At 42.8% G+C, this 27,066-nt stretch overlaps 1 protein-coding gene across 1 annotated transcript; it reads right to left on the bottom strand.

Moving 5' to 3' along the window:
- Positions 1-323: 323 nt before the first annotated feature.
- Positions 324-24,829, bottom strand: LOC308301595 (uncharacterized protein). The gene is made up of 9 exons (XM_080745634.1): positions 24,570-24,829; positions 19,836-19,942; positions 18,642-18,750; positions 12,928-12,948; positions 9,358-9,599; positions 8,448-8,793; positions 3,720-4,727; positions 2,392-2,443; positions 324-1,885 (listed from the first exon to the last, which is right to left on the bottom strand). The coding sequence occupies exons 1-8, from the start codon at positions 24,643-24,645 to the stop codon at positions 2,424-2,426; spliced, it is 1,929 nt and encodes a 642-aa protein (XP_080601760.1). The 5' UTR covers positions 24,646-24,829; the 3' UTR covers positions 324-1,885; positions 2,392-2,423.
- Positions 24,830-27,066: the final 2,237 nt, after the last annotated feature.

The raw sequence follows: 27,066 nt of genomic DNA, 5'->3' as shown, positions 1-27,066 counted from the left end.
TATGAGGTTTACGCCCAACGGAGACTACTGTAATGTAATAGTCCTCCCACACCATTTTGGAATCACTGACCTGTGCCAAGTTCTTGTGATTGCAATAAATCTTAGCTAGATGAAAGCACTCTCCTGGGGCCTGTGTAAAGAGGAATTATAAAACACATGCATGACAAGGTTAAGTCAATGTTTTTAATCTTTATTTCACAAAAAAAGAGGAAACGATGCGTTGAATAGTCAAGTTTGTGGCTCTTGTTAAACTACTGCAAAGGAATTGACACGTCCTCTATACAAAACCTGTGACCAATAAAGGACAGATATGGTGAGCAATATTCACAATAATTCCCAATCCTAATAAAACATAGGCATATGCTTACATTCATTACATCGTCCCTTTTCAGGTATCATAAAATATGCCTAACAGTGAAAATACAACTGGTGAGAAAAAGGTAAGGGGTGTGTCATCTACATACAAGTGTATAGCCATGTAACACTGAATGTGAGTCTTGCTACAGAGCCATAGAGCGTGATCTTGTGAAAACGGAAATCTTCAGAATGTTATTTAACAGGATTCATCAGCATTTTATAATAACCACGTCAAAAGTCAAAAACAAATTGTTCCACTTGCCGCAAGCCATCGCCATTCATTCATACAGATGAGATTTTAAGCCAAAGCATTAAGTCACGCTTATCCCTTATCCCTCCCTTAGACCAAACTTCTGCTTCTCTGGTCTCCCAACAACATGCTGAACCCAACCATTAGTATTATCTTACTTTAAATACTTATTCCCAACGCTGCATGACTACGAAGGTTATATGCAAGCCAGGAGAGAGACGCCATGGCTTTCATTACAAACTTCACAAAGAAACAGGAAACCAAAAAAAAAAAAAGAAGAAAATGAAAATGTCTGCCTTATGAAATCTGTTTTAATTATGTTATCAAACGCAAGCTTTATTAGTCTTCAGAACGTGAGGAATGATTGTCTTTGAGTTTTAGTAACTGGCTTTGCAACCATGACAAGGTATCAGCAGATGTCAGCAGAGGGTCAGCTTAAAAAACTTAACTTCTGTAGGGGGACAGCAATTGTGAGGTAGCTACTTTGGTACGTTTTCCTTTGCAATACTTGTCCTTTTCACAACTAGAAGTTTGCCCGGAGAAGAGTTCTGAGAAGTAACGACACCTGAGGTTGGTTGGCACTGTAAACGATGCTGGTGATTCCCCCCATAACCACCCAACTGGTGGTGGGGGGATGAGGGGTCCGATTTGGGTGGCAGCAATTGTAACCGAGGTGTGTGACAGGGAATGCCACTGGAGTGAAAACACTGGGCAGTAAACTTGAGACTAAAAAGTACTAAACACGGTAGACTGGGTGCTATTCAGCTGTACCCGAGAGTATAGAGTTGGTCTTGTAACAGTGGAGATTAACCTGTAAAGATCACAGCTTTATTTCTGTTCTCACTGGAGGAGTCATGCAGCAGTAGTTGCCCAAGTCAGTGTGCAGTGTCATGGGTCATGTAGAGGCCGCATTGGGCCATCATTGCCACTATATTGATTCAACAGGAAAAGAACTGTACATACAGTACAGAATGGGATCCTTGTTCCATAAAGCAGGCATTTTTTTACATCATTTATAATCATATCTAACAACTACAAACAGCATATGTATATAACACATATGTAGGGGCTACACACGCTTGATTTATACTTCATTGTGCACCGTGACGCGTGCAGAACATAGCCGATCTGCACAAGATCACAATGTGTCAAGCTCGCAGATCTGCTATTTTTGGCACACAAAGCAAGTATAGATCAGGCTCCAGGGTGCAGGAAACAGGAAAGGCACATCCATCCTCTTCATCCGCAGGGTTGTCACTTAGCAGCTCCTAGTGTTTACTGTCATTGAAAATAGAAACGCAGTTAAACCACATGTAGAAGCTGTGTGTCTATTTAAACCACTACTTCTCAACGTCTGGTCTGGGGACCACCGGGGGCCCCAAATGTACAGGTCTGTAACTCTTCGAGTGAACAAATGTTAGCAAATGGTCCTCATAGTTCCATTTGTATACTTTCAAGAGTTAAACACTCAAGATGTTATAAAGGGGGTCCCATATATATATATATATATATATATATATATATATATATATATATATATATAGTATCAAAACCATAGCCCAATGTATATCGCTGGGGATCATGAACTAAACTATCCTTGAATCCATTTTTGCAGACCCACAACAAGTTCATTTGCCCTCAGCCCAGTCCCATTGTTGAGAACCAGCGATATAGTGTACTCTATTATGCAATGCACAGTTAATATTGTTGGAGAAAACGTGTTGAGTGGAATTGTGTACATTATTTTGACACGGTGTGACAACGAATCATCAACAGCCCCGTACCTCTTGGATCAGACTACTCCTGCATCTGCATCCTAAGCAGCCGCCGCTTGCCCTGAATGGTAAAACGAAGACATTAATGTTAAGGCTGCAATCTGGGAATTATTAGAATACAACATTGTAATCTATCTGTGCAATTGTCTCTCTCCATCAGGAAAGGGCATAACACTCAAAGAACGTAGTAGATTGGAAATACATTTCACCGCTAGAAATGAGGGTTTCTCCCTGTGGAGTTATTGTGGTTATTTTTTTCATGTGCTCGATTTATTATGAACATTTCCTTCGGGCCATCTGAAACAAATTGACATAAACCTTTATAGTAAGGGGATATCTTAAAAAGTCCTGGAATAAATTCCTTACCAAAGACTTTCTTCACCAATGTGTTTGTAAAGGTGTCTAGTAACACATCTCACAAAGACTGAAATTCAGTTTCCCTAGGAGAATCCTTGATGGCTGCTGAAAGTTGGCGTCCCATTAAATTAACTATACAGAATAAAACACACCAAAATAAATATGTTTAAGTAGCATGTGAGGGGTCAAAACTAGGGTATTTATTTTGGTGTGTTTTATCCTGTATAGTTCATTTCAGTCTTTGTGAGATGTGTTACTAGAGACCTTTACAAACACATTGGTGAAGAAAGGCTTTGGTAAGGACATGTTTTCCAGAATTTGACACCATTTCTGAATCCTGATTGGGGAAAACAGTCATGGATATTGTTGATGTCCGTCTGAAACCGTGCATCACCATAAACAAGAGCTTGTGAAGTTGTGACAAAGTAATATACAAAGTAATATACACATGTTTGTTTCTTACTTTCTTCCCCACCATTTCCTGAAAAATAACTGTTTTGGACATACAAGGTTTCCACCCAACAGCAATGATATACTCCCGGTGCTAGTTCAAGAAACTTGGTGCGTAGATTAGTCGATCTAGATCAGTGGTTCTCAACCTTTTTAGGCCGCAACCCCCAAAATAATCTGAGAACCCGCCCACCCTGACGAGCTCCAAGAGTTGAGGCATTACATTTTGTAGCCTATATGGTTCTATTGTGAAAATAGTCGATCTACATGCTCACACGTTAGATTGATTCACAATTCCTGCCTCTAAAATTTGGCCAATGTTTAATTTGTCATTTTAGAGGTATTAAAGAAAATCAGAAAATGTGCAGATTTAAGTTGGTTTGCTTACTGCTGAGAGAAAACAATTAAAGGTAATCATCTGGGGACCCCCCAAAATAATTTGTGGACCGCCAGGTCGAGAACCACTGATCTAGATAGCTGTTGCTATAGTTAGTACAGTATGTGCTGGTTAATTCTAGTAGTCAAGTTACCTGGTACCTCAGCGGAAGGGACATCCTCGTCGTCATCTGGAGCCGGGATGATTCTGCCATGCATGGGTCCTATTCCCAGCACCTTGGGCCTGGAGTCCGTCTGAGGCGCTCCGTCCAGTATTACAACTATGTACTCCTTCTTGGGAGCCTCTTCCGTCACCGGTGTCGCGGCCTCAGCCGGTGCAGGCTCAGCAGCTATGACTTCAGCTGGGGCTTCTGCGACTGGTGCAGCCTCAACTGGTGCGGGTGCTTCTACAACTAGTGAAGGGGCCTCTTCAACTGCTGGGGCAGCCTCAACTGGTGCAGGGGCTTCTACAACTAGTGCAGGGGTCTCTTCAACTGCTGGTGCAGCCTCAACTGGTGCGGGGGCCTCTTCAACTGGTGCAGCCTCAACTGGTGCAAGGGCTTCTACAACTGGTGCAACCTCAACTGGTGCGGGGGCCTCTTCAACTGGAGCGGGGGCTTCTACAACTGGTGCAGCCTCAACTGGTGCGGGGGCCTCTTCAACAGGTGCGGGGGCTTCTACAACTGGTGCGGGGGCCTCTTCAACAGGTGCGGGGGCTTCTACAACTGGTGCAGCCTCAATTGGTGCGGGGGCCTCTTCAACAGGTGCGGGGGCTTCTACAACTGGTGCGGGGGCCTCTTCAACAGGTGCGGGGGCCTCTTCAACAGGTGCGGGGGCTTCTACAACTGGTGCGGGGGCCTCTTCAACAGGTGCGGGGGCTTCTACAACTGGTGCGGGGGCTTCTTCAACAGGCGCGGGGGCCTCTACAACTGCTGCGGGGGACTCTTCAACAGGTGCAGCCTCAACAGGAGCCGGGGCCTCTTCAACTGGTGCAGCCTCAACTGGTGCGGGGGCCTCTTCAACTGGAGCGGGGGCTTCTACAACTGGTGCAGCCTCAACTGGTGCCTCTTCTGCTGGTGCCCCCTTGACCTCTTCAACAGCAGCTGCCGTCTCTATTATCTCAGCCACCATGGTTACCTCTGAGGTAGAGGCAGCCGCCAGCACTGCAACACAGAACCCAGCCAGCCAAAAATATCACTCTCCCGTTACAGTGAGGACTAACTCCCATTTCTCCCCATAGCTAACTACTGTTTCAACGCGATTGGAGTCAGACTGCCTTGCTGTGACTGAAAAGATGCTGCGAGATGAGGTTCTTATCCATGTGAAGGAAGTATTCAAACATCCACTTCATTTGGATGCAGGTGCGTTGGACAGTGAAAACTTAAGCAAACATGAAAAAACTATTTTCATGGACAAAATATCCCACACAATGCTCTTGATTGTCATGAAAATAGTTTTTTCATGTTTGCTTCAGATGAGGTGCTTAAGCTTAACCATGCCAATTAGCTTCATAATAACCAGGCTCCACTTGGTTGGTAAAGTCCAGATGACAACAATATGACTGAGGTGTCTCTTAAGCTTGCATCAATTAAGCACCTTTAAACTGGAGGTGGTGGACAATGCTTATAATTATAATAATAATAATAATACAATAATTAAAAAAGAAAAAGATCATATCAATATCGGGAGCCCTATATCGTGAATCGTATCATGAAATTTGTGTATCATGACACCCCTACCCACTGTGATAAAATATTTATGTCTACTGTTAAGGGTGTCAACTAGCAAATGCAATGAAACGCCCATAAACAAAATAGAAAGAACAAAAAAAGAAAAAATGAACTTTATAGTGGCATCAGGGACAGATGCGCAGTCTGTGACCAGTGTTTCCCCAGAAAAAGACAACTTTAGTAGAGGCTTTTGCTTCCAATTAAATCTAAATTCCAAGGTTAGAGTTGAAGAGTTAGATGAAATGTTGTTGAGATACATGGTGAAATCGGCATGCTTCACCATAAACTTTACTGTAAATTGCATACAAATGTACTTTAGAAAAGAGGAAAATCTATTTAGCCCAATACCATAGTCAGTCAAAGACATGTGGGTTAGTGAAGTAAAATATAGGTGCACTTATAATGCTACAATAGTGTGTATGAAATCAAGAGAATTGGGTGCAGAAAGCAAGCAAAGCAGCAGAGGGCAAGGAAACTGAAGGGTCTGGCTAATTCTGCTCCCTTACAAACTGTAACAAAGAGGGATTCAAGGTTCCATGGAGGAGATTGTGAACAGTGTCGGTGTGTATTACACGCCAAATGTTTTGATGTCTTTAGCCATCAAATTTACAACCTGAAAATGTGGAAAAAAGGCCTGCCTGCCAAATATCACCAGAAAGAGGCACACCGAATTAAAGCCTTCAACATTTAAAATAGCTTCCTTATGATTATGTGTGCTGATTTGTAATTTGTGAAATGTAAATTACAATTGTACTAGTTTAGTGCCAAATCATAACTTGCCGTCTGTGTTTGGTGCATTGACTGAGACTGTTAGAACTTAAGCATGAATTGCCAGAGCTTTCTGCACCCAAATGCCCTGCAACAGGTGTAGTCATTAACGCAAGCAAACCAAATTCAGGCAAAATTAAAGACGGGAATAAATCCTTCCGGTTTGACAATACTTTTATTTTATGGCTCAGTGAATTCCCTTAAACCATTTCATTATCACTTTTAATATCCATTTATATGCATAATCTAACGAGTCCACACAAGGTACCGAGTTGTCCAGTTGTTGCTAACCTTACGATTTTCACTTTCCCTTTACATTTTTGGGATAAAAACAGTTCACACAGCTTGTACAAGTTCTCAGCGCAATCTCATATAGCGGCAAGCGGCAAGTCACACACAGCTGCGCGGCGGACCAGTTTTAACATTACAAAGATGTGGGTACCAACTCTGTGATATCTGGCAGAGAAGCAGCACAGTTAAAAACAATTTAAAAAGTAACAAAAAGACAGTGTTCATAAAATCTCCCAAGAAACAACCTGAGCATTGGTGGTCAGTGGTCACATCAGGAAAAAAAAGAAGATTTAAGAAACCCCTGAAGTGAGGTGTTGCTGGTCATTTCACCGTGTGTGTGTCTAGAAACTTGAGGTATACAAGGAGAGTAAGGTTCAACTCAACCCTATGTGGAAAGAGGTGAGTGGAAAGGTAAGTGGAAAGGTTAAGTGGAAGGTGTTTTTGGGCAACACAGTACTGAATCGGCCAATTTTCTGTAGGTACATGAGAAATCCTATACATCTACACCAAACACGGAAAATATAATAATCATCATCATTTCAAATCATCTTGTGACGAAAGAGGGAAAATAACAGAATAATTTACTCTGTCTTCTTCTCAGTCCTCACATATATATTATACAGTATTATGCACACAACCCTGTCTTTAACATCCACTCCAATAAATACAAATTAAAAATATATATCTCAGAAAGACAATAAAAGAACAAAACTGCGAGAGGTGTAGCCTGGTTTGTGCGAAACGGAGGCTAACCTGTCACTAACTAGTGGTTCAAAATAAATGACTGACTGACTGGAGGAAGTGCTGTATGTTTGACTGGTTTTAGTGCCACTAGTAGAGTGATCCATATAATCTCTGGATGGATAACGCAATAACCATTAACGTCATGAACCCTATTCTGCCATTTCTGGGGCGAACAGATCGGCAAGCTCACAAGCTTGTAGGTAGGTACATTTTAACCGATGGTATTAATTAATTTCACCTCTGGGAGTAATTTCTTTGTTCAATCTGTGTTTTTAGATATTTTAGGATTTCAGCATGCTACAAGTGGTCATATGATGCTAAATGCATCTTATGATCACTTGTAGCATGCTACATATGACCAGTTGTAGCATGCTGAAATCCTAAAATATATAAAAACACAGATTGAACACAAACAATTACTCAGGATTGTGTTGATCGTGTCCCAAACAACAATAAAATAAGATTTAAGATCAAAGCCAGTATACTGTTTAGTAGCACGGCCTAAACATACAGAAGCTAGATGCATAGGGTTATGAGACTATATTTGAGTGAAACATAATAAAATGTTGAATTATCATATAAGCAACACTGTGATTGTATCTGTTAACAGATACAATCATTTAACTGCTTAATCTGTCAACCAAAATGTTATGTCAACTTTAGATAATGGGGACCAAGATTATAGATCTAAAGTTTATAGTTTGTTTAAATCATGCCAACTGAATTGCCAACAATTCATTGTTGTAGATCAGTGGGGAACTCCAATTCCACATTGTAATCTATCCAGAGATTATCATAGATCATAGTGGGATCTGAGATCAGAGAGATGTATATGCCACCCTATGGTCAAGGATTATATAAACAAGGATAGACCTTCTAATCTAGCCCATAGCACCACAGGCGCACTGGGAGGCAAACTGGTGCCGGAAGATCAACGGAACACATCTGAGTTAATACAGTATTCACCCAGGCAGCTTCATCAGGTTTCCAGGCTCGACAGTTCAGCTCTGTGCTCTTTAGATACCTCAATAAAGTTATAATATAGCACATAAGACAAACAACAGATCAGAAAACAAGGTGCACGTGGTTATCATTAAAAGACACAGTTTATTCATATGCCGGCTCGCTCCCGACTTTGATGCATTTTGTGGAACTTCCGGCTCCAGTTTGCCTCACCGGTGAGTTGCCTGTCCTATCCTTTGTTTCGTATAATCCTTGCCTATGGTGTGTGTGTGTGTTCGTGTGCACCTCCCTGTGGTGAGTGAGTGTGTGTGGGTGTGCAACCTCAGGCCTCGGCAGCCTCAGAGGCTGGTGCTTCCTCCACCTCCTCCGGAGGGGGAGGAGCCGTACCGTTGCTCTCGGCGACCGGCGCCTCCTCCTCGACGGCAGCGGCGGCGGGCTCTGCGACGGCCTCGGCCGCCTGGGCCACCTCCTCCGCTACTGCCTCCACCTCCTCTGCTACGGCCTCCACCTCCTTGGCTGCTTCGACCACGACCTCCGCCACCTCAGCCACGACCTCCGCCGCCTCGGCGACTGCCTCAGCAACCTCCTCCACCACCGTCTCAGGCTCGGCGGCGGCCGCTGGTTCGGCCGCTGCCTCCTCTACCGCGGCCACCTCCTCTACTACTGCGGCCACCTCGGGTTCGGCCGCGGCCTCCTCTGCTACGGCCTCGGGTTCGGCTGGGGCCTCCTCTGCCTTTGGGTAGTCACAATTATTAGATTTTAGTTGACGCTACAAATGTTTTTTTTTCTTCTTTTTTGCGATTAATTATTTAATTTTTTATTTAATAATTGTATACTTTCTAAATATAAAAAAAGGCCCAAATTCTGTCCAATATTGCTGCCGTGGATAGAGCCTATAGGCTACAGTACATGCAAAGCAGTCAAATTGGAGAGAAGTTGTGGCTCTTCTCACTTACTTCAAAAGGTGTTACGAATGATACTAATGAAGGCTCTTTTCCATTGAGTAGCGGTTGGTTCTGAAACGTTTTATTTCAAGGACGGCCATAACTTGTACACTCTCAGAGTTACACACCTTTTAAGGGGTCAATTGGAACTCCCCAGGGAACCATTAGGGTCCCACTTTGAGACCCACTAGTGTAGCGGTGTTTCCAGTGAGCCAACATGCATGCATAATATCAATATTAGTATTATTGGTAACACCTGTTAAGGAAGTGAAGAGAGACCCAACTTCTATCCAAAATTGCTGCCGTGCATAGAGCCTAATGCGGTCATCTCAAATACTTGAAACAGCCCTTACCTCCGCCACGGCCTCGGGCTCTGCTGCAGCCTCAGGCTCAGCCTCCTCGGCCGCTGCCTCGGGCTCAGCCTCCTCGGCCGCTGCCTCGGGCTCAGCCTCCTCTGTGGGAGCAGCAGCCTCTTCGTCGTCTCCTCCCTCGGCCGCGGCCTCCTCATCTCCTCCCTCAGCCGCCGCCTCCTCTCCTCCCTCCTCCTCTGCTCCCTCGCTCTCCTCGCCGGCCTCCTCTTCCTCCCCTTCTCCCTCTGGAAAGAAAACAGGAGGTGAAAGGAAGGAGCGTCAAAGAGGGGAGCACGGGTTCGACCGCCAACAACACACCACTCACTCACACATTGCAATCCAGGGAGCAGCCTGCAGCCCGGTAAACAAGCCCTGCACCCTGACTTGACGCATGCCGTTTGAAAAGCTGTATATTTGACAAATACAGGAAATAATAAAGAATATCACAATTGTTAGATTTAAGTTACGAGCCATTCTTTAAAATTAAAATGAATAAAAAATATATATCACCAAGAGGTGATGATCTTTGCCGTTCCACAAGCTGATCCAAAACACAGTCACAGCTATAACACACACGGCACTCTAACACACACACACACACACACACACACACACACACACACACACACACACACACACACACACACACACACACACACACACACACACACACACACACACACACACACACACACACACACACCAAACTTTTACCGTTCCACGCCGCTTGTGACACACACCCCACCTGCAAACCCCCCCAACCCACACGACACAAAGAGCAGAGCGACAGTAGCACAACACGCACCACACAAACCGCCATGCAAAAAGAGAAAAGAAAGGAGGTTATCGACAAAACAACAAAGGGTCAGGCTTCGAGGACAGCGGGAAGCACAGGTTAGCAAGTGAAGGCGTTTGGTTCTTACCATGCAATTACAATCTACTAGCTGGAACTCTGCAATTATGATGGTTAGGCAGACACTGAGACAGCCCAGGTAGGTTTACTTTACTTTATTTGGACAATATATTTATAGATATTTTGTGCGTGTTTAATCGTAAACTTTGGAATCTGTCTTTTTTTTATTACACATTTATCCATAAACATTATTTTATGCTAGCCAACAGTTCAAACATGAAGGCATGTGGCAAAATGAGGGAAACAGGGATTTGTGCGTTTGTATTTTCCCCCCTTTGGTTTTCTTTTGGTCATTAACATCTAACATTGCAGTCCTTCCCCCTTCGCTTTTCTTTTGGTCGTTAACATCTAATATTGCAGTCCTTCCAAGGAATGAAAAGTAGAATGAACAAAAAGGTTGGAGAAGCGTTATCCAAGCGTGAAACGTTCCGACAGACACTCCTGAGGTGGAGTGTGGGGCTTTTCTTTATAGCAGTACAGGACAGGAGGAAAGAGTAGGGATGGGAGGAGTCTCCCGTTCGTTCCCAGCCGATCACGGTCCAGATCTAGGACCAGAGGCGGTCGCAGAGGACCTTAGTTTTACCATTACACTGGAAAGAGTAAAACAAAAAAGAGTTAGAGGAAACGGGAGATTAATCTCCAAATAACTTAACATAACACACACATTATAGTGTCACCGTTAATCCAAATCCAACCACAAGAGACTACCGTATGTTTTGTAATAAAAATAATAATAATTGCAACAAATGTATACTCGTGTCTGCACGACTGTATCGCTCAACGAAAAATAACTGAAACATGTTATTTATCGTTGAATGACACAGCTGTATAAATGAATCCTCATGCTTAGTCGTACGACAGTGTCAAACCCTGCTTAAAACTGCAGATGCACAAGCTCAAAACACGCAACATCGTGAGCTTGTGGATCGGTCGTTTAGCCAGCGACACCACCATATGACAGAGTATAATATTGTCTACATGGAGTGGGCTTCAGTTGCAAATGTAGAAATGTAGTTATCTTTGTTACTAAATAAGGACGCAGGGTGGTTGAATGGACGGAAAGTGAAGGCGGGGAAGGAATGTGAGGGACATTTCACATTTAAGCCAAATGTATGCTCTGTTGTGCGATAGTGTCGAGTGCAGAGAATGGGCCAAAATAGCAGACCTACAAGCTCACAACACGGTGTGGGCTTGTAGGTCGCCCATTCTTGGCACGAGACACTGTTGCACAATGAAGCATGCAATTGGGCTTCAGGCTGATGTGGTGTAGGGTGGAAGTGTGTCAAGAGATGAGGCCCCCTGTTCTGATTAAACAGGTCTTTCAGCCCTGAGGAACACGTTTATTTAAGGTGAGGCTGGGTTGAGGTTCATGCAAGATGACACTGGGAAAAACAAAACTTTACAGAGAAGAGATACAGGTTGTTTAGCTAAACCCCACAAACAGCTTTGTAGGTGAGAAGTATGCACAAAACAGCACATTCAAATACATACTGTAGGATGCAGAAAAAGTTAGACCAAGGCACTCTTGAGGGACTTACATTAGCCCTAAAATAAAGGCTTTTTAACAGTCCCTCAAGAGTGCCTTGGTCTAACTTTTTCTGCATCAATTTTGTCACCTGACTACCAAAGAGCACCTTTCCTGGGAGATTTTTACTCTACAGCCAAACAGATGCACTCCTTACTCTCTGTTTTCTACCTAATATAATGTAGGATTCTGGATATGCAAGTAAGCAATCTACACATACGTTAGTTATAAACACCAATTCAACTTCTTAAAGATTATTGCATCTTAGAAAGCCACAGACTGCTGCTCAAGTGGTTACTTTATCAAAATGATCCACTAACAGGACTCTCAAATGTAACTTTCAAGGATGAAAATGTCAAACGATACTCTCTTTTGGTGATCTTCAGCAATAATACAGCCTGCCTGTGGTATATTGTGATAACATCACAGCTATAGGGGGTGTTATTTTAAATGCATATAGCTGCCAGCAATTAGTAAGATTCATCCACGGTTTTAACCAACCAATACGTTGATAACCAAATCCTAGCAACAGAGAACTTTTAGACCCGCGGCCGATTCCAAAAAACGGCCTCTTAATCCTAAATTTCCTGAAAAACAAACAAAAAAAAAAAGTAAAAAGATTATGTTGCTATATACTGTACATAGCAACAACTACCCTAAAAGGCATAACAAAATAATTCCAACCAAAAAACATTATCAACAACTGATTAACAGACATGATTACAATAAGTATTGTCATTTTAGTCATGCTGCCCTACACTCTACCCAGCGACTAATCAGAACAGAGGCCTTCTAAAGCGGTCTTGGTAAACGGCACTCAGTCACCAAAGACAGGGCCACAAATATGAGTCATTTATAGGTAACTTAGTGCTTGTACTGTATTCACCGGCAATAATAATGATGCAAAATTGGCTGTCAATGTCCTTTGTAAATCCCAGTTTAAGTAAGCTTCATTAGTAAGCTTTAATAGAAAATGAGAGAGAATGCCAAGATGGTGAAAAGAAACATACACTCAAGAACATGCTTCAGAGTTCCTTGAGCCCAGATCAAGAGATTCAGAGAGCATTCAGATCAGTGTTTAGATTACATCGAGACCAGGCATTCGAAATAAAATATGAGGCATCACAGGACTCACCCTCCTCGTCACCGTCCCTGCCTGCAAACAAACAGACAGACAGACAACCACAGTGTCACTGCTTCAAACACTCACACAGAACAAGTCATGATAACTCCCAACGATGATGCTGAGACAGCAATTTCCACTGCATAATCAGCCTTGACATGTTTATTATTTACAGTACCGCCATGTCGACTTTCCCGGCCAACACTCTCACTCGGGCCATTATGTTTGCGAGTTGGCGTACACAGTGGCTGCACGCGCGCCGATCACAATCGGTAAACAGACTTTACTTCAGAGGGTGAACGGAAAGCAAAGCCAATTACATTTAGCCTTGATTTCTCTCCAGATTTCTCTCCAATGTCCGACTCCGAAGCCTTGTGATCGTTATCTGAGACTGGCGTAGTTCCAACTTCCGGCCGGGTTTGAGTTTAAGAGAGAAGATAAATAGACAACGCTGTGTCAGAACTGCTTGGCCGAGTATAAATAGACAGCAGGGCACTTTTGCAAGGCGAGCAGTAGTAGTAGCACTAGCTGTAACACATGGACACGAGTAACTCTAGAAAGCTGGTTGGAACTGACCAGACAACGTGAGAGTAAATGGCCCGGGCGCAATTATTTGGCTAGGATGACCAGACAGAACTATTTGGCGAGGAGCACGGCTGACGGCATGGGGATGTCCAGACAGGAATATTTGGCAAGGAGCAGGAGAGTTGTTGACTCAGGGAATGAGAGAGAGGCAGAGAGCCAGAGAATGAGAGAAGCCTGTGCAGGGACGATATACCGGTAGTTGATAATGATGTTACATGGAATCTACAGCACATGGTCCCCACTTCTTTGGGGTATTTTCTTGTCACAGGAAATGTGAAATGTGTCCTGTGCAAGTGTGCATCAATTCATCCTATTTGGCTATCATTTACACTATTTGGGTGTATAGTAATTGACTCATTAATAATTGATACAGCGCTCAGAGAGCGGTTAAGGATTAAGTGTCTTACTCAGGGACACATGAATGGGCAGAAAGGCCATCTGGGAAACGGAGGATCTCAGATTCTACACCCGCTGAATGGTTAGGGAGCCCGCCTGGGGAACCAGAACCCCTGGTTGTCCCTGGTTTGATTCCAGGCCAGGCCAGCAATGACGATGTGTGTCCCTGAACAGACTCTTAACCCCTAATTGCTCACGCGCTCCTTGTGGGCAGCGAATCAGCTGGGTTGGGCTGAAAATACTTAACTTCCCCCTAGGGAGAAAGTAGGTAACTATTATTATTATTATTAGTCTCTAGTTGATGTGTCAAAGTGTTATCTTAAGAGTACTTAATGCAGTTACTTTTCACATCTAAATAACATTGATAAAGCAGGAGGCAATAATGACAACCACAAGGCCGAATACTAATCAGCGCGATGTTTCAGCGTCCATTCTCTCTTGACATTTTCATGTCAAGGGCCCCCACATTGATATCACTCGATGTGTTGTGCGATTGTGCTTTGAGAACCGAGTGCGTGTTCCTGGACTGACGGCATGCTGACAGCTTTAGGCGTCACGGTGGCCGGGTGTGTTCAGTCAGTGACATTGCACTTGACACCGACATAAGTAGGAGGATAATCCCAGGTCATCAAACGGTCCCACAATCCTTCGCCTGGAACACGCTGGTGCTGTTTTGTTCAGGGAGAGCTGGAACACAGACCAACTAAGGCACTGCGTTCGAGTTGTCCGGTACAGATTGTGTGTGTAAATAGTGGCTTTTAGTCACCTCTTTAACCACTTAAAAAGGGAGTTGAATGAATCCCTTGGCTGATTTAGTTTTGTTTGTTTTCAGGTTAAACAATACGGCAGGGTAGAACATGGCAGCTTGCCATGTTTTTACCTGACTGTGATGTAAGCAAACAGCTGCAGCTAATCAGATTAATAATGGGTGTGTACAGTACAGTACGTACAGTAAATCTAAAGCCCAGTCTGCCGATGAATCACAACGCAACAAGTTGCAAATTAAACCACTGAATACCAACAGAATACCCAAACTGCACTGACCTGCAACGGGTCAATTCAGAACCGCTGCAACTGGTTGCAAGCAGCAACTTGTTATGTTTCATTGGTGGACTGGGCTACAACTATTAATTTGATAAGCTGCAGCTGTGTTGCTTAAAAGCCTGCCATATGCCAGTGCATCACTGTTGCTGCGTTCAACAGTAACAGTGACTAAGCAACAGGCTACAGGTAATTTTCAATGGAAGGCAGTGACATGAACATACAAACCTACACTTGTAATCACAAAAAAAGTGTCAATCATGTTTCTATTTAACCATTTCCTCTCACCACACAGTTCCTGCTGTGTTCCATAAATGTTACAACTCCTCAGTTCGCCCTTAAAGGAACATTTCACCCCTGAGACAACCAAATCTTATTTTAATGTTGTTTGAGAGACAAGAAACACAATCCTGGGTTCTTTTTGGTGTTTAATCTCCGTTTTTAGATACTTAAGCATTTCAATTGTGCTACGGTTCGACTGCATTACTCCAACTACCAGCATGCTTTGCACACCCATTCCAAAGCTCCTTTCACCAATCTCATGTCACCCAGCTTTACACAAACTGGGTCCTTCTACAATAAACATCCGACATCACAACCACACATGGTTTGATATGCCACTAACTATAAAGATAACTAAAACATATTTCACCATTGTATTTTTTGTAATAGTTGAACACAATTTGCCACGTATGTCTACAAAAACGTTCAGATTTAAAAAATAACAAGCTTACTTGAGTAAGCACTACATTTTTTTAATCTGAACGTTTGTGTAGACATACATGAGAAATGTACATGGCAAAACTGCTCAACAGTCAACACCAGGTTGAGGATGATCCTTGACGGTCGTGAGATACGACTGTCATGTTTCAGGGCTACATGTTTGGTTACTACTACACATTCCCTCTGGCAAGGATGACGGATACTCTCACCAACGTATTGCAATAAAAATGATCTTATGATGTCATTCTTTATTTCCGCAAATATGTGGGGAAGTAATGCAGGAAGATATATGCCTTTTTGTGTAAAGTTAAATAGACAATTGCTTGCTCTGATTTCAATTCATTTTACTAACAATCATGACTCTGAAGATGAAACATGAATAAGTGACGCTCCAGTCCAGTGAAGCCTCATCCTTTTGTCTGCTGCGAGATAGCAGGCCCGGTTTCTGCGGTGGAACTTCCATCATACACCGTCCAGCACAGTTAAAACAACTAAGCAAAAATGTAGTGTGGGTGTGTATTTATTTATGTATATTCTCTCTTTAATGTATTTATTTCTCAGCTACAACCGGAACAATCTTTATTATGTACTGTACAGTATAGAGACAGACTATGCATAATACTAGCCCTGAAACATGACGGTCGGTTTAAAATATCAGCAGTGCCGTGATTATCAACATAATCGAATATTCAGCTAAAAGATTACAGTCGAATACACAGGGAATAGGAAAGCATGGCCATTTACACATTCGCTTCAAAAAAACTAAAAACAAAACATGGGGAATTGTAGACCAAATGATGTCACATCCACCCAAATGCTAATGCAACATGATAAAGAAATAGTCATGCAAAAGTGAATTGCAAGTTTTATTTACACAAAGGCTTGGCAATTACAATTACAGCAGTATTTGATCATCTTTGTCTCGACTCCATTACATTTCAACAGCATCATATCTCCTGGAATCCCCTTTAGCCTCATAAATGATATGTGAACAACAGCGGACTGTAAAGCACATTCAATTATGGAAGTGGCTAGCAAACGCTGTTGTCTGAAAAAGATAATGGAAGAACAAGTAACATTAGTTTACCAGGAGTAGATCGGTAGGCAGTGGTGGAAAGTACATTTACTTAAGTAATGTACTTAAGTACAATATTGAGGTATTTGTACTTTACTTGAAACTACATCTCGGATCCAAATATTGTACTTTTACTCCCTCACATTTGAATACTTTCGTTACTAGTTACATTGCAGATTTTTATTTTTATTAGAAAAACATTTACCACTTGATCCCTATTTAAACTCGGCTATTTAAAAATAGACATCTACACGCTCAGAGTGTGAGCTTGAGGATCTGGTATTTTCACACAATTTAGACGGGACTTTCTTCATAACTAGTACTTTTACTTTTGGTACTTCAAGTACATCTTGATGCCAAAACCTTTGTACTTTTACTCAAGTACTTTTTCCACCACTGTCTGTAGGTTTATTTGACTCAAAGATGTCGGTACCCCACGTTCTATTATAATTTGTGATATACAATAATTATCGAATGAGTTTTAGGGCAAAGGTCATACCAAAGTATGGTTGCCAGCTGATAAAAAATGTTTGTGCGCAGCTGACTAAAAACGCAGAGAGCGCATTCTGTCCCAAAGCAGTGACGCGCCTGTCACTCACTTCCAGGACCCTCCCCTCCCTGTATCCGCCTTCAAATCACCCGTTTGGACAGAGGGGGAAAAACCGGCATCTACGTGGAGAATTAATCTGCTCCAGCATAAACGCAAGGCACGCAGAAATCCTCTACTGGCATGAAACGTTCCATTACTATTGAAATACATTGGCGGAATGGGGAATCTACTCTCATAGGTACTTTGGCGTGACCGTGCCCTTAGGGGTTATATTCACCAACGTCTAAAGTTGTCAAAGTTTACACCAGCCAACATTGTAGTTTAGACTAGGCTACTTACTTCAAAGTCAACCATCCAGTTGTTCCAGCAGCTGTCGCTGTTCTCAGGTCTGGTGTTGCGTTCAATGGGAGTTGTTCAAAGTTGTTCAAAGAAAACCCTTTTTATGTTGTGTTACTTGTGTACATGCTCCGTAGTGTGCTGTTGTTGTTAGTCAGCAGACTTCATTGTACAACTCAGGCTGAGCTGACTGTGGGGGCGGGGAAGAAGGCTGGACGGAATCCACACCGAAGGCCTGATGACGTGGGTTACTCCCGTGCTGGGTAGGCATTTGTGATTTCGGTTGGTTTGGATCAGAACTACACCTGTGTAGTCGACTGCTGTCATGTAGTCCGGAGAAGAATTGAGACCATGCTATGATGACACGTTTCACGTCATTTTAGTGCGGTCTCAATTTTCAAATGACTATAAACATAAAAAAAATTAAATAAAAAACACCAAAAAGAACCCATGATTGTGTGTCTTGTCTCCCAAACAACATTAAAATAAGATTTGGTTGTCTCAGGGGTGAAATGACCCCTTAACCCATTTAGACCTGAGGCTGATTATAAAAATGTCTTCTAAATCCTTCTTGTCAGAAGTAACATTCACGTTCATGTCACTCTCCCATATTGGTCAGGGTTGACACGATGAGGCACCGTCACTGCAGTTTGTGAGTGCATGAGAAGCGTGCACGTGGCAATGTAATGGAATTTATAGAATGCCAATCTGTTCAAAATCCTCTTTCTTTCATCTAATTGTATTTGGACTCCGGGGTCTTGTCACAAGCTCCTGTTGCCGTCATTAGGGTCTAGTCAACAGCTGTTCCAAGGCCCATTTACACATCAATATTCTCTTTCTGGTTGTTTCTTCAACACTTTTGATGTTGTCTACAAGTGCAACATGGCTGTACATAGAATATGACTATTCGAGGACAGCCTATTTGTGTGGACAACTATAGGAAGGGTCTGAGATTGGTGATCTGGCCAAGGGGCCTGAGCTATGCACACTTCACCCTTTTAAATTATAGCGTGGACTTACTCTTGGGAGGCCATGGTTTGGGTGTCCAATCTTGCCTGCCGGGCCTGGCGTAGATATCTGCCACACGCTCGTTGTACCGTTCGTGATCCCCCGTCACAGTGTTATATGCCTGCAGAGAAAGGACAATGTAAAAACCACCGACGTTGTAACTCGGTAACGCTTTTGTGAAATACTGCACATTTATTCATTAAATGATTGTGTAAGTTACAACTTCTCAAATCTTGTTTTTTTGGTATTTGATTCGACAATGTTCACAAAATACCAGCCAAACATTGGTCTAGTTTTCTCCAAAAATAGAGATCGGACCCAAATATCCATCATCAGTTAGGGCTCTATTAACTCATTGACTGGACCAGCCGAGCAACTCGAAAATTTCGTTAATAAGACCAACCAAATCAAGAGTGTAATGCCTAATTCATTTTAAGGCGCCATGCACCAAAAATAGCTGTAATTGTTAGCCATACTAAGAGGCATTCGTATAAGAGTGAGACCACTCTTATACGAGTGTCGGGCAGGAGAAGAGCCAACTAGACCATTTTTTGGGGGGTATTTATCCCCTCTGGGAGTCGAGCAAGAGTAGCTAGGCAAGTCCTTGTATGGTTACTTCATGCTATAAAAGCTGACAAGGGACAGCTGAAAAATAGGTGTCATGAGGATCAGCTGTTTTACTGACTCAGCCGGGGGGAAACCATTCAATCTTAAATAAACTAAAAGAACAGGTGACAAAACGTTCACTACGCGACCTTACAACTTGTAGATCGGCAATTTTTGGTGTGCGCAGCCGCCGTGTGACCAAGACGGAAATAGGCCTGTCACAATTATTACATAATCAATCGTCTAATTAATAGTAATTATTTGACATAGTCGCAATTATTTTGTCATAATAGTCATGATTGTTTACATTTTGAAAAATAGTGAAAACTATTAAAGATACTATTGAAATAAGTAGTCAAATATGCCAGTAATAATTTTTTCTTTATATATTTAGGTTATGTGTCATATCTGCCAGCCATGTGCAACTTCAAAGCCTACAAGCCAAACAGAAATCTAATTGTCAACGACAAAAACACAATTCAGTCGTTAATCGTAATTATTTCAGTGACAATCAATCGTCATGTAAAATGTCATAATGGTGACAGCCCTGGTTGGAAAGGGGCTTCGGTGAGAAGATGAAGACAGCGGACTGGAACTTACATATGCCACGGATGCGGTCAAGCATCCGCCACAGAACAAGGTGAGGAGGATGTTCTCTCCGGACGGGCCTCCTCCAGGGAGCGACGACATGGGCCGCCGCTGGATCACTGCCATAAAACAATCACAGAAAGAAAGTCACACGTCAGTCAGTCATTCTCAAACATTTTTCTGCTTCAGTTACCGCCTTTTAGTATCCCGCCATTTTTACATGGAAAACTGCAAGAGAAAAACCAAGCAATTGAGCTGGATGTGAAATTATAGATTAATCTCCCCCACGTGGGGAAACACGATTAATTTAAGGCTTTTGATGTGTGGCTCTCCTCATGCTTTACATTAGGGCAATAGCAGTCACCAGAAGCAAAGATGCGCGTTTTTTGACACAACTCTTAACACATACTGTTTAACATGAGTTTAAACTTCAATGGGCTTTTATAGGAGGGAGTCTTGTCTCATGAAATTATGAAATATTTAAAATTTAAATTGAATGAAGCAAATTAAGTGTCTAGGATGCACACAAGAGAGCAGATGTGAAAATGACCCCAGAATTGTTTTTGAAGTGAAATACTCCTTACGGTCATATTTTATACTTTGTTGTGCATTGTTGGTGCGCAAAAATAACAAAAACAGGCGTACCGTACAGTCTACAACTTCAAGCTCACACCGCCTGGTCTTGTGTCATTTTTGAACATTTTACTTAAATTGATGATTTTGATAAATAATCGATGAATTGAATTGAAAACACATCTTACTGAAAATAACGGAAACCAAAAACTTGCAGGCAGATCAGTTCAACAGCAGCATGCAGCAGGAAGTGGTGGTCGGCACTCGGAAGTAATGCTGTATGTACACCGACAGGTATAAGTCGCAGTCAATGAGTTAAACATAGCAATCCTGGTGGCTTTAAAAAGATTGCCACTGTATTAGTCCTAATGTGCTACTCAAACACATCAGCTGCTGGGAGGGGGAGGGTTAGTGACGAAGCACATTTACACACACCGTCCCCTCCATGATCCCTCCTTTTCTGATTGGATTTAGAGCCGTGGATTTACAATGGGACAAAAATATGCCTTTAGCGAGCCCTCAGTTACTAGTTGTTGAAAGCGGGCACTCTACATACAATACCGTTTTTCCATGTATAAAATGTACTAAATATATGAACCGACACCCAGTGCTTCTCCTGTAAGCATTTAACCGCTGCAAAAATACATCATTTGAAAAGATTAATTTGTCTTGTTGATGTGTAGTCCACAACCATGTATTTATTCATACATTGCTCTTGCACAATAAAGCCAAATGCAATTCCACTTAATGTTTCAGTACCGGCAATAATGTTACATGGAACGCAAGTCTCATGAACTCGCCCCAAAGCATTCTCTTCCCGGAGATGAAATTCAGGTGTATTCAACAGTTAACCAAAAACGAATTGATTTAATCGATCAACTGATACAGGGAACTGGACGATTTGCCAGTCCGGCCACTTCCCATAAACCTTTTGCAGGCCTGTGTCAACTGCTCCTGGCATGAGATAATCTTTAGTGTTTCTTCAAGCATGACAATGTTCAATCTACTGCAGCCAAGCGCTAAGCAGCAGGGCACCGTTATCCCATATATGCAGGCAAGCATTCTGTTTATCAGTTGCAGGACAGTGATATCTTTTGTTAAAGTAAGTGTTAAATATAGCTATAAATTCTAATAATAATCATTGCTATTGAGCGTTTGCTCAAACGTCTAATTCATCCATCTCTCCAGCTCTTCTTTAGTAAACAGAAAGATAATTGTCAATGTGAATACAATACTGTTGACAACTGTCTACATGTATGCTTGTGCAATGCACATTAACAAAAAGGGGGAACAAATGCAAAAGTGGACTTCTTCAGAGCATTTTAATATGCAGTCACAGAAACTAAGGCATCAGCTTATTGGCCATACGCTGACAAAAGCCAACAGGCCAAAAATGCCTTTGTTTCACTGACTGCTGCATATCAAATGCTAACCTAAAATCTAACGCAGCCATTATTAATTTGCTTAGCTGCAGTTGCATTGCAGCCTGCTTACTAGCCTTCCATTGAATCTGCTGTAGTTTTTATAAATAAATATTAAGCCCAGTCCACAGTCTCCACACACCAATGATTCAACGCAACAAACCCATTGCAATAGACTGCAGAGAGAAATTGCAGTGGAGTGTAATGACCCGTTACAGGTCGGTGCAGTTTGGGGATTCTGTTGCATGCCAAGAGGTTGCAAAGTTGGGAGTCATTGCATGGCGAATCATTGGTGCGTGTGTGTGGACTGGCATGGCCTTTATATACAGTACACGCCATCTCGTTCTCTAGGCTGTTGTCACAACGTCCACCAGCATAAGGATTAGCTGACCCCTCATAATCTCACCAACTAATCCACTCTATAACCTCCCACCTCCACCCACCCCACTCCCATTGGTGTTCATTATACAGGTTAATAGGCTCTACTGGTTTGTGTTGATGTGATGAAAGTGGTGGCAAGCGATATGGTCAGGAAGGCATTGGTGGGCAGCCATAGCTGAATGGTCAGCAAGCCTGCCCGCCTGGGACTCCGGAGGTCCCAGGCATGATTCCAGCTACAGCTATGTGTCGAAGTGACCCTGAGAAAGACACCTATCGCCTAACTGACCCCTCTCCCTCTCCCCCACACTCCTGTGGGCAGCACTCAGCTGGGTTAGGCTGAAAACTAAAGTTCCCCCGTGGGATAAACTAGGTATGCAAATAAATAAAAAATATGTAAATATGGTGTCGTCAGGCCAGGATATGTTGCTTTAGGGTGCTGGGGGCTGCTGGGGTCAATAGTCAGTCACAGGTGGCCCAGCTCATCTTGCGGCAAGGGAGGCTCTGGCCCATTTGTCACTGCACTGCAGGAGTGCAATGGGTTCATACATGGATTGGAGGCACGCAGGGCTGCGTTGGTGGGTTGGACACTCCTAAAAACTGCTCTGTTCCTCCCTCTCACACACACACCTTCTCCTCTATGTACTGCTTGATAGCTGGACAGCAGAGAAGAACCTCGCCTTTGCGATTAAGGCTGTGTATAACCAACACAAAACCTGAGGAGGACTACATTGTCGTACCTTTCATTCAATACTTTATTTCTTTTACACGTATTTTCATTGTAACTTGTGTGTGTCCAAAACAACAGTGATGCCAGGGTTACGAGCAAGTGGCTGGTTAATTATTTTCTTACTGGCACAGTACCATGTATTAATTGGTAAAATCAAAGCACCCATTTGGGCAAGCATTAAGGTTACACATCATTAGGAAGGAGAAGGTTAGGAAGAATGGTGTGGTTCAGGTTGGGATGAGGATGTGTCTACGGGAAGACAATATCAAAATCGGGGCGTATAGCCTAATGCAGTGGTTCTTAAAATGGGGTCCTTCAGGGGGTTCCCCACTATTATTGAGTTAGGAACCAAAAGGGTCATTACAGGTCTGTAACTCAAGAGTGTACAAATTGTCAATTTGGTTGAATTTCTAGAACTGTGTTACATTTGTACAGTTATGGGGGAACTTGGCTTAACTGGGGGGTCCTTGGTATTGAAAGGTTTGAGAACCTCTGGCCAAATGCATGTGAAAACTGGGCAATCACTAGTCGAGTCTGACTTTTGCTATCTATATGATACGAAAGCCAAGTCAATGTCAGACTAGATACAATGCATCAATATGATAAGTCTTGACCCAAGGCTAGATAATGACTAAAGTTAAAGCAATGTACAGTCTTCTTCGTGCCATGACACCTCCAACAGTGGATTTTACAGAAAGGCTCGCCCGGTGAATAAAATTGATTAAAATAAAAAGTAAAGCCCATCTTTTCCAGTGTTAAGAAACGTGCCATCACCCCCACCCACCGACCAGGGGCGCACATGTGCCATACATTCCCCTGCATAGGCAGTGCAGTACTGTCTTTACATTGAGACCACTGTCACACGCTCTGTACCACGTGTCCCTCAACATACAGGAACCTTCCTCCACATATGACACACATGAAGGTCACATAATCACCAAAAGGTGTTCTAAAACACCACTCATTGTGTGTTTAATGTGTCGACACAACCCGTCATTTGGGGCAGAGGGTGTGGGTGTATCATATACAAAAATATAGTGGTTATTAGATTTGTCTATTGATTGTAGACATCTTTATAGAATACAATAACAGAGCTGCCGACTGTTCAGATCATTAAAGTTTGTGTCAGCTGTGGGTCTGAATATCAGACGATTATATTTGTAAAACAATCATCAACGATGCTCTGCTAGACTTTTGTCTGAATTGGAACACAAGCAAATCAAAATAAAGAGCCCATTTCACCTCCCCAAATTGAACGCAGGCCTGGTCGCATGTATCGCGTTCTATATTTAGATCAACAGTGGTCTGGAACCACATGGAAAACAGAAAAGCATCCGTTTCCAGAAATCATATTTATGACCTTCACCTCTCTCTGCCAGCTTGGAGAAGTAATAGCGACCATCAAAACCCGCATGGATCAGTGAGAACAAAATGTTCTCTAGGAATTTACGCACTAGCAACAACAGCAGGGCCACGATGGCTCAACCGCTGCGGTGCGAGATAATCGGCCAGATTGCATCACATCAGAGCGCAGATAGAGGCTAAAACGAGCCTCAAGTTCATACTAGTAGTCGGGTGGGTTTGGTTCGTGGTGCCGTGGGACAAGAGGCGGTTGAAAGAGAACCCAACCCCCCAGAAACTCACCATGCCGGGGTAAACTGTAGGCTGCCTTCCGCGCCAGAGGCCCACATCTCTGCCAGGCGGCCCTGCACGAAAACATCTTTGCTGGCTGTGTGTGAGACTGAGAGAGAGGGGCTGTGGAAGGTTATCTTCAAGTCAACAAGGACAGAATGAAAGTCTCGGCGTGATCCTCCTCCTCCCTCGCTGATGGGGTTGGCGTGGTGGTGATGACGGCGCGTGAAGAGAGAGAGAGACGCAACGCAAAGCCCTTCCCCCCAAACCAACCAAACCGCTGCGCTGTGTGCGTAAATATGCGCGCTATGTGAGTTGTGTGTGTACAAGTACAGCTCCGGAGAGAGTGATGTGTGTGCGTTACTCCCGCGGCCGCCCCCCTCTGACGTCAGAATTATGCAAACCACGCCCCGTCTTCACTCTTCAGGATAGCATGCTGCACGCGATCCACACATGTAAAAAAAAAAAAAAAAAAAAAGGAACACGCAACACACGTAATACACGCCCAGGCCATATGGGATATGGAGCCTGACATGCCCCCGACCACAACCACAAAGGTGACCTCGTAAAAGTCCTACCCTGGATTCGAACCCCCATAATTTTGAGTGTGCAAATACCTCAATTAAGTTAAGAACCTGTAGGGTCCATTTGGTAGGCCTACCTAACTATCAATCATTTAGCTGGGGACCCCACCCCCTAGAACACTTTCAAGCACTGTAAACCAGTGCTTCTCAAAGTAGGGTCCGGGGACCCCAGGAGTCCTCTGGGGTTCCACTGTGTCCCTAGTCTGGGTTTCTGAGGCTACTGTGTCCCCAACAAAATTAGTCAACAAGCATAGGTTAAAATAGGGTTACTATTTTATGCTTTGGCGATATAAAAACAACAACATACAAACCTCTCTGCAATAACTCGGAAAAAACAAATCTTCAGTTATGGGGTCATAGGCACAATGTATTTTCAGATGAGGGTTCACGGCCAAATAAATATCAATTTGGGGTTCCCTGACATGAGAATGTTTGAAAACTACTGCTGCAGTGCTGTAGAGTACTGTTTACTTTACACTGAAAAATGCTCAGAAGTGTACTTTGCATCCCTTCCTGGATTCCTGGAAAACTCCTTTCGTAGTCTATAGGAAGAACTAAAGGTCACCCAACCCGTTTAAAGTAGCCTGTCTCATGTCATCTACTCCACATGAGTAAGTTACAAGGACACTCTGTATGGTTAGCTTTATGCTATAATCTATTCACACACTGTCAAGATGTAATTGTACTGTCTGTCTGTGTGTAACTTTCAGCTTGACAGTACAATTTGGCTTGCAAATAATGTGTTATTTCCGGGCAACATCCATAGAAATATATTATAACCAGGCTTCAAAACAAGAATTTTATTATGTGAATAATAATAAAGTGGAGAATCAATTTGCATTATGCAGTCAAACACGATAAGAGTAGCTGGGCAAGTCCTTGTATGGTTATTTCTTAATTCTATACTAATTCACACCACACCGAAATAACTTATTTTTAGCCCACTTACTGAGAGGGACAGAAAAGAGAAAACAGTTGAAAATAGGTGACATGGGAATCAGCTGTTTAGGTGTGGGGGGAGGGTGTTACAACCTCAAACAATGACTGAACAGGTGACAAACAGGTGAAAATACAGGCGATAGCATAAGGACACCGTGAATGGATTGAGTGAGTCTTGCGGAAGACTGTATTTGGGCATTCTCATTTCCATCAGCTGGTTGTTAAATTAAATGATGGATCACTGACGAAATGACCAGGGAAATCAGGTTTCCTTCGCTCTTTTCTTAACAGGACATACATATTCTTCGATGTAATGCACAGCATGGAAAGATAAACCCCTAAAATCGTGGTTATAAGAACAGTGAGATTATGGGAATGAAATAACATCACACTGCACATCCTATGTAATACACAATAACATCTTTATTATATACAGGTTTTAATTGTTATGTGACGGTTCAGGAATCATTGAAAACAGAAACGAGTAAAATCCGATGCATCCTTCAGGTAAGATGGATTCCTGTAAAGGAAAATACATTCAATTAGAATAAGGAGTTCCCCCCCACCCTTTATTCACAGCTTGTTATGTTGCAAAAAGGAGACAACCACTCACTGTGTTTCTCTAAATATTGCATCAGTACCTAAAAGATGGCTGACACTACACACGTTAGAATAACAATAATTAAACCACTCATTCCCTGATTAAGTTCAAAATTGTTCATAGAGACTGCATTCTCTCCAACTAAATTGCACAAAATATTCTCCTATGTGTAGAAAATGCCCCATAGATCAAAGGACTGGATCTCCTTGATTTCCTTCCTAAATCTTCTTAGAGACATTTCCCCCCCTTCCCCACAAAACCGGTGGAGCCATGTGAGGTTAGAAATAACTATGAAGCCCAGGCCATTTTACTATCTACTCCAGGGGTCTTCAATGTTTTCAGGCCAAGGACCCCTTAGTTGAGAGAGATGAAGCAGGGACACCCA

Source organism: Nannobrachium achirus, assembly GCF_963921795.1.
Source record: "Nannobrachium achirus genome assembly, chromosome: 17".
In the NCBI taxonomy this organism is placed as follows: Eukaryota; Metazoa; Chordata; class Actinopteri; order Myctophiformes; family Myctophidae; genus Nannobrachium; species Nannobrachium achirus.
This window is presented reverse-complemented; position numbering and strand designations above follow the sequence as displayed.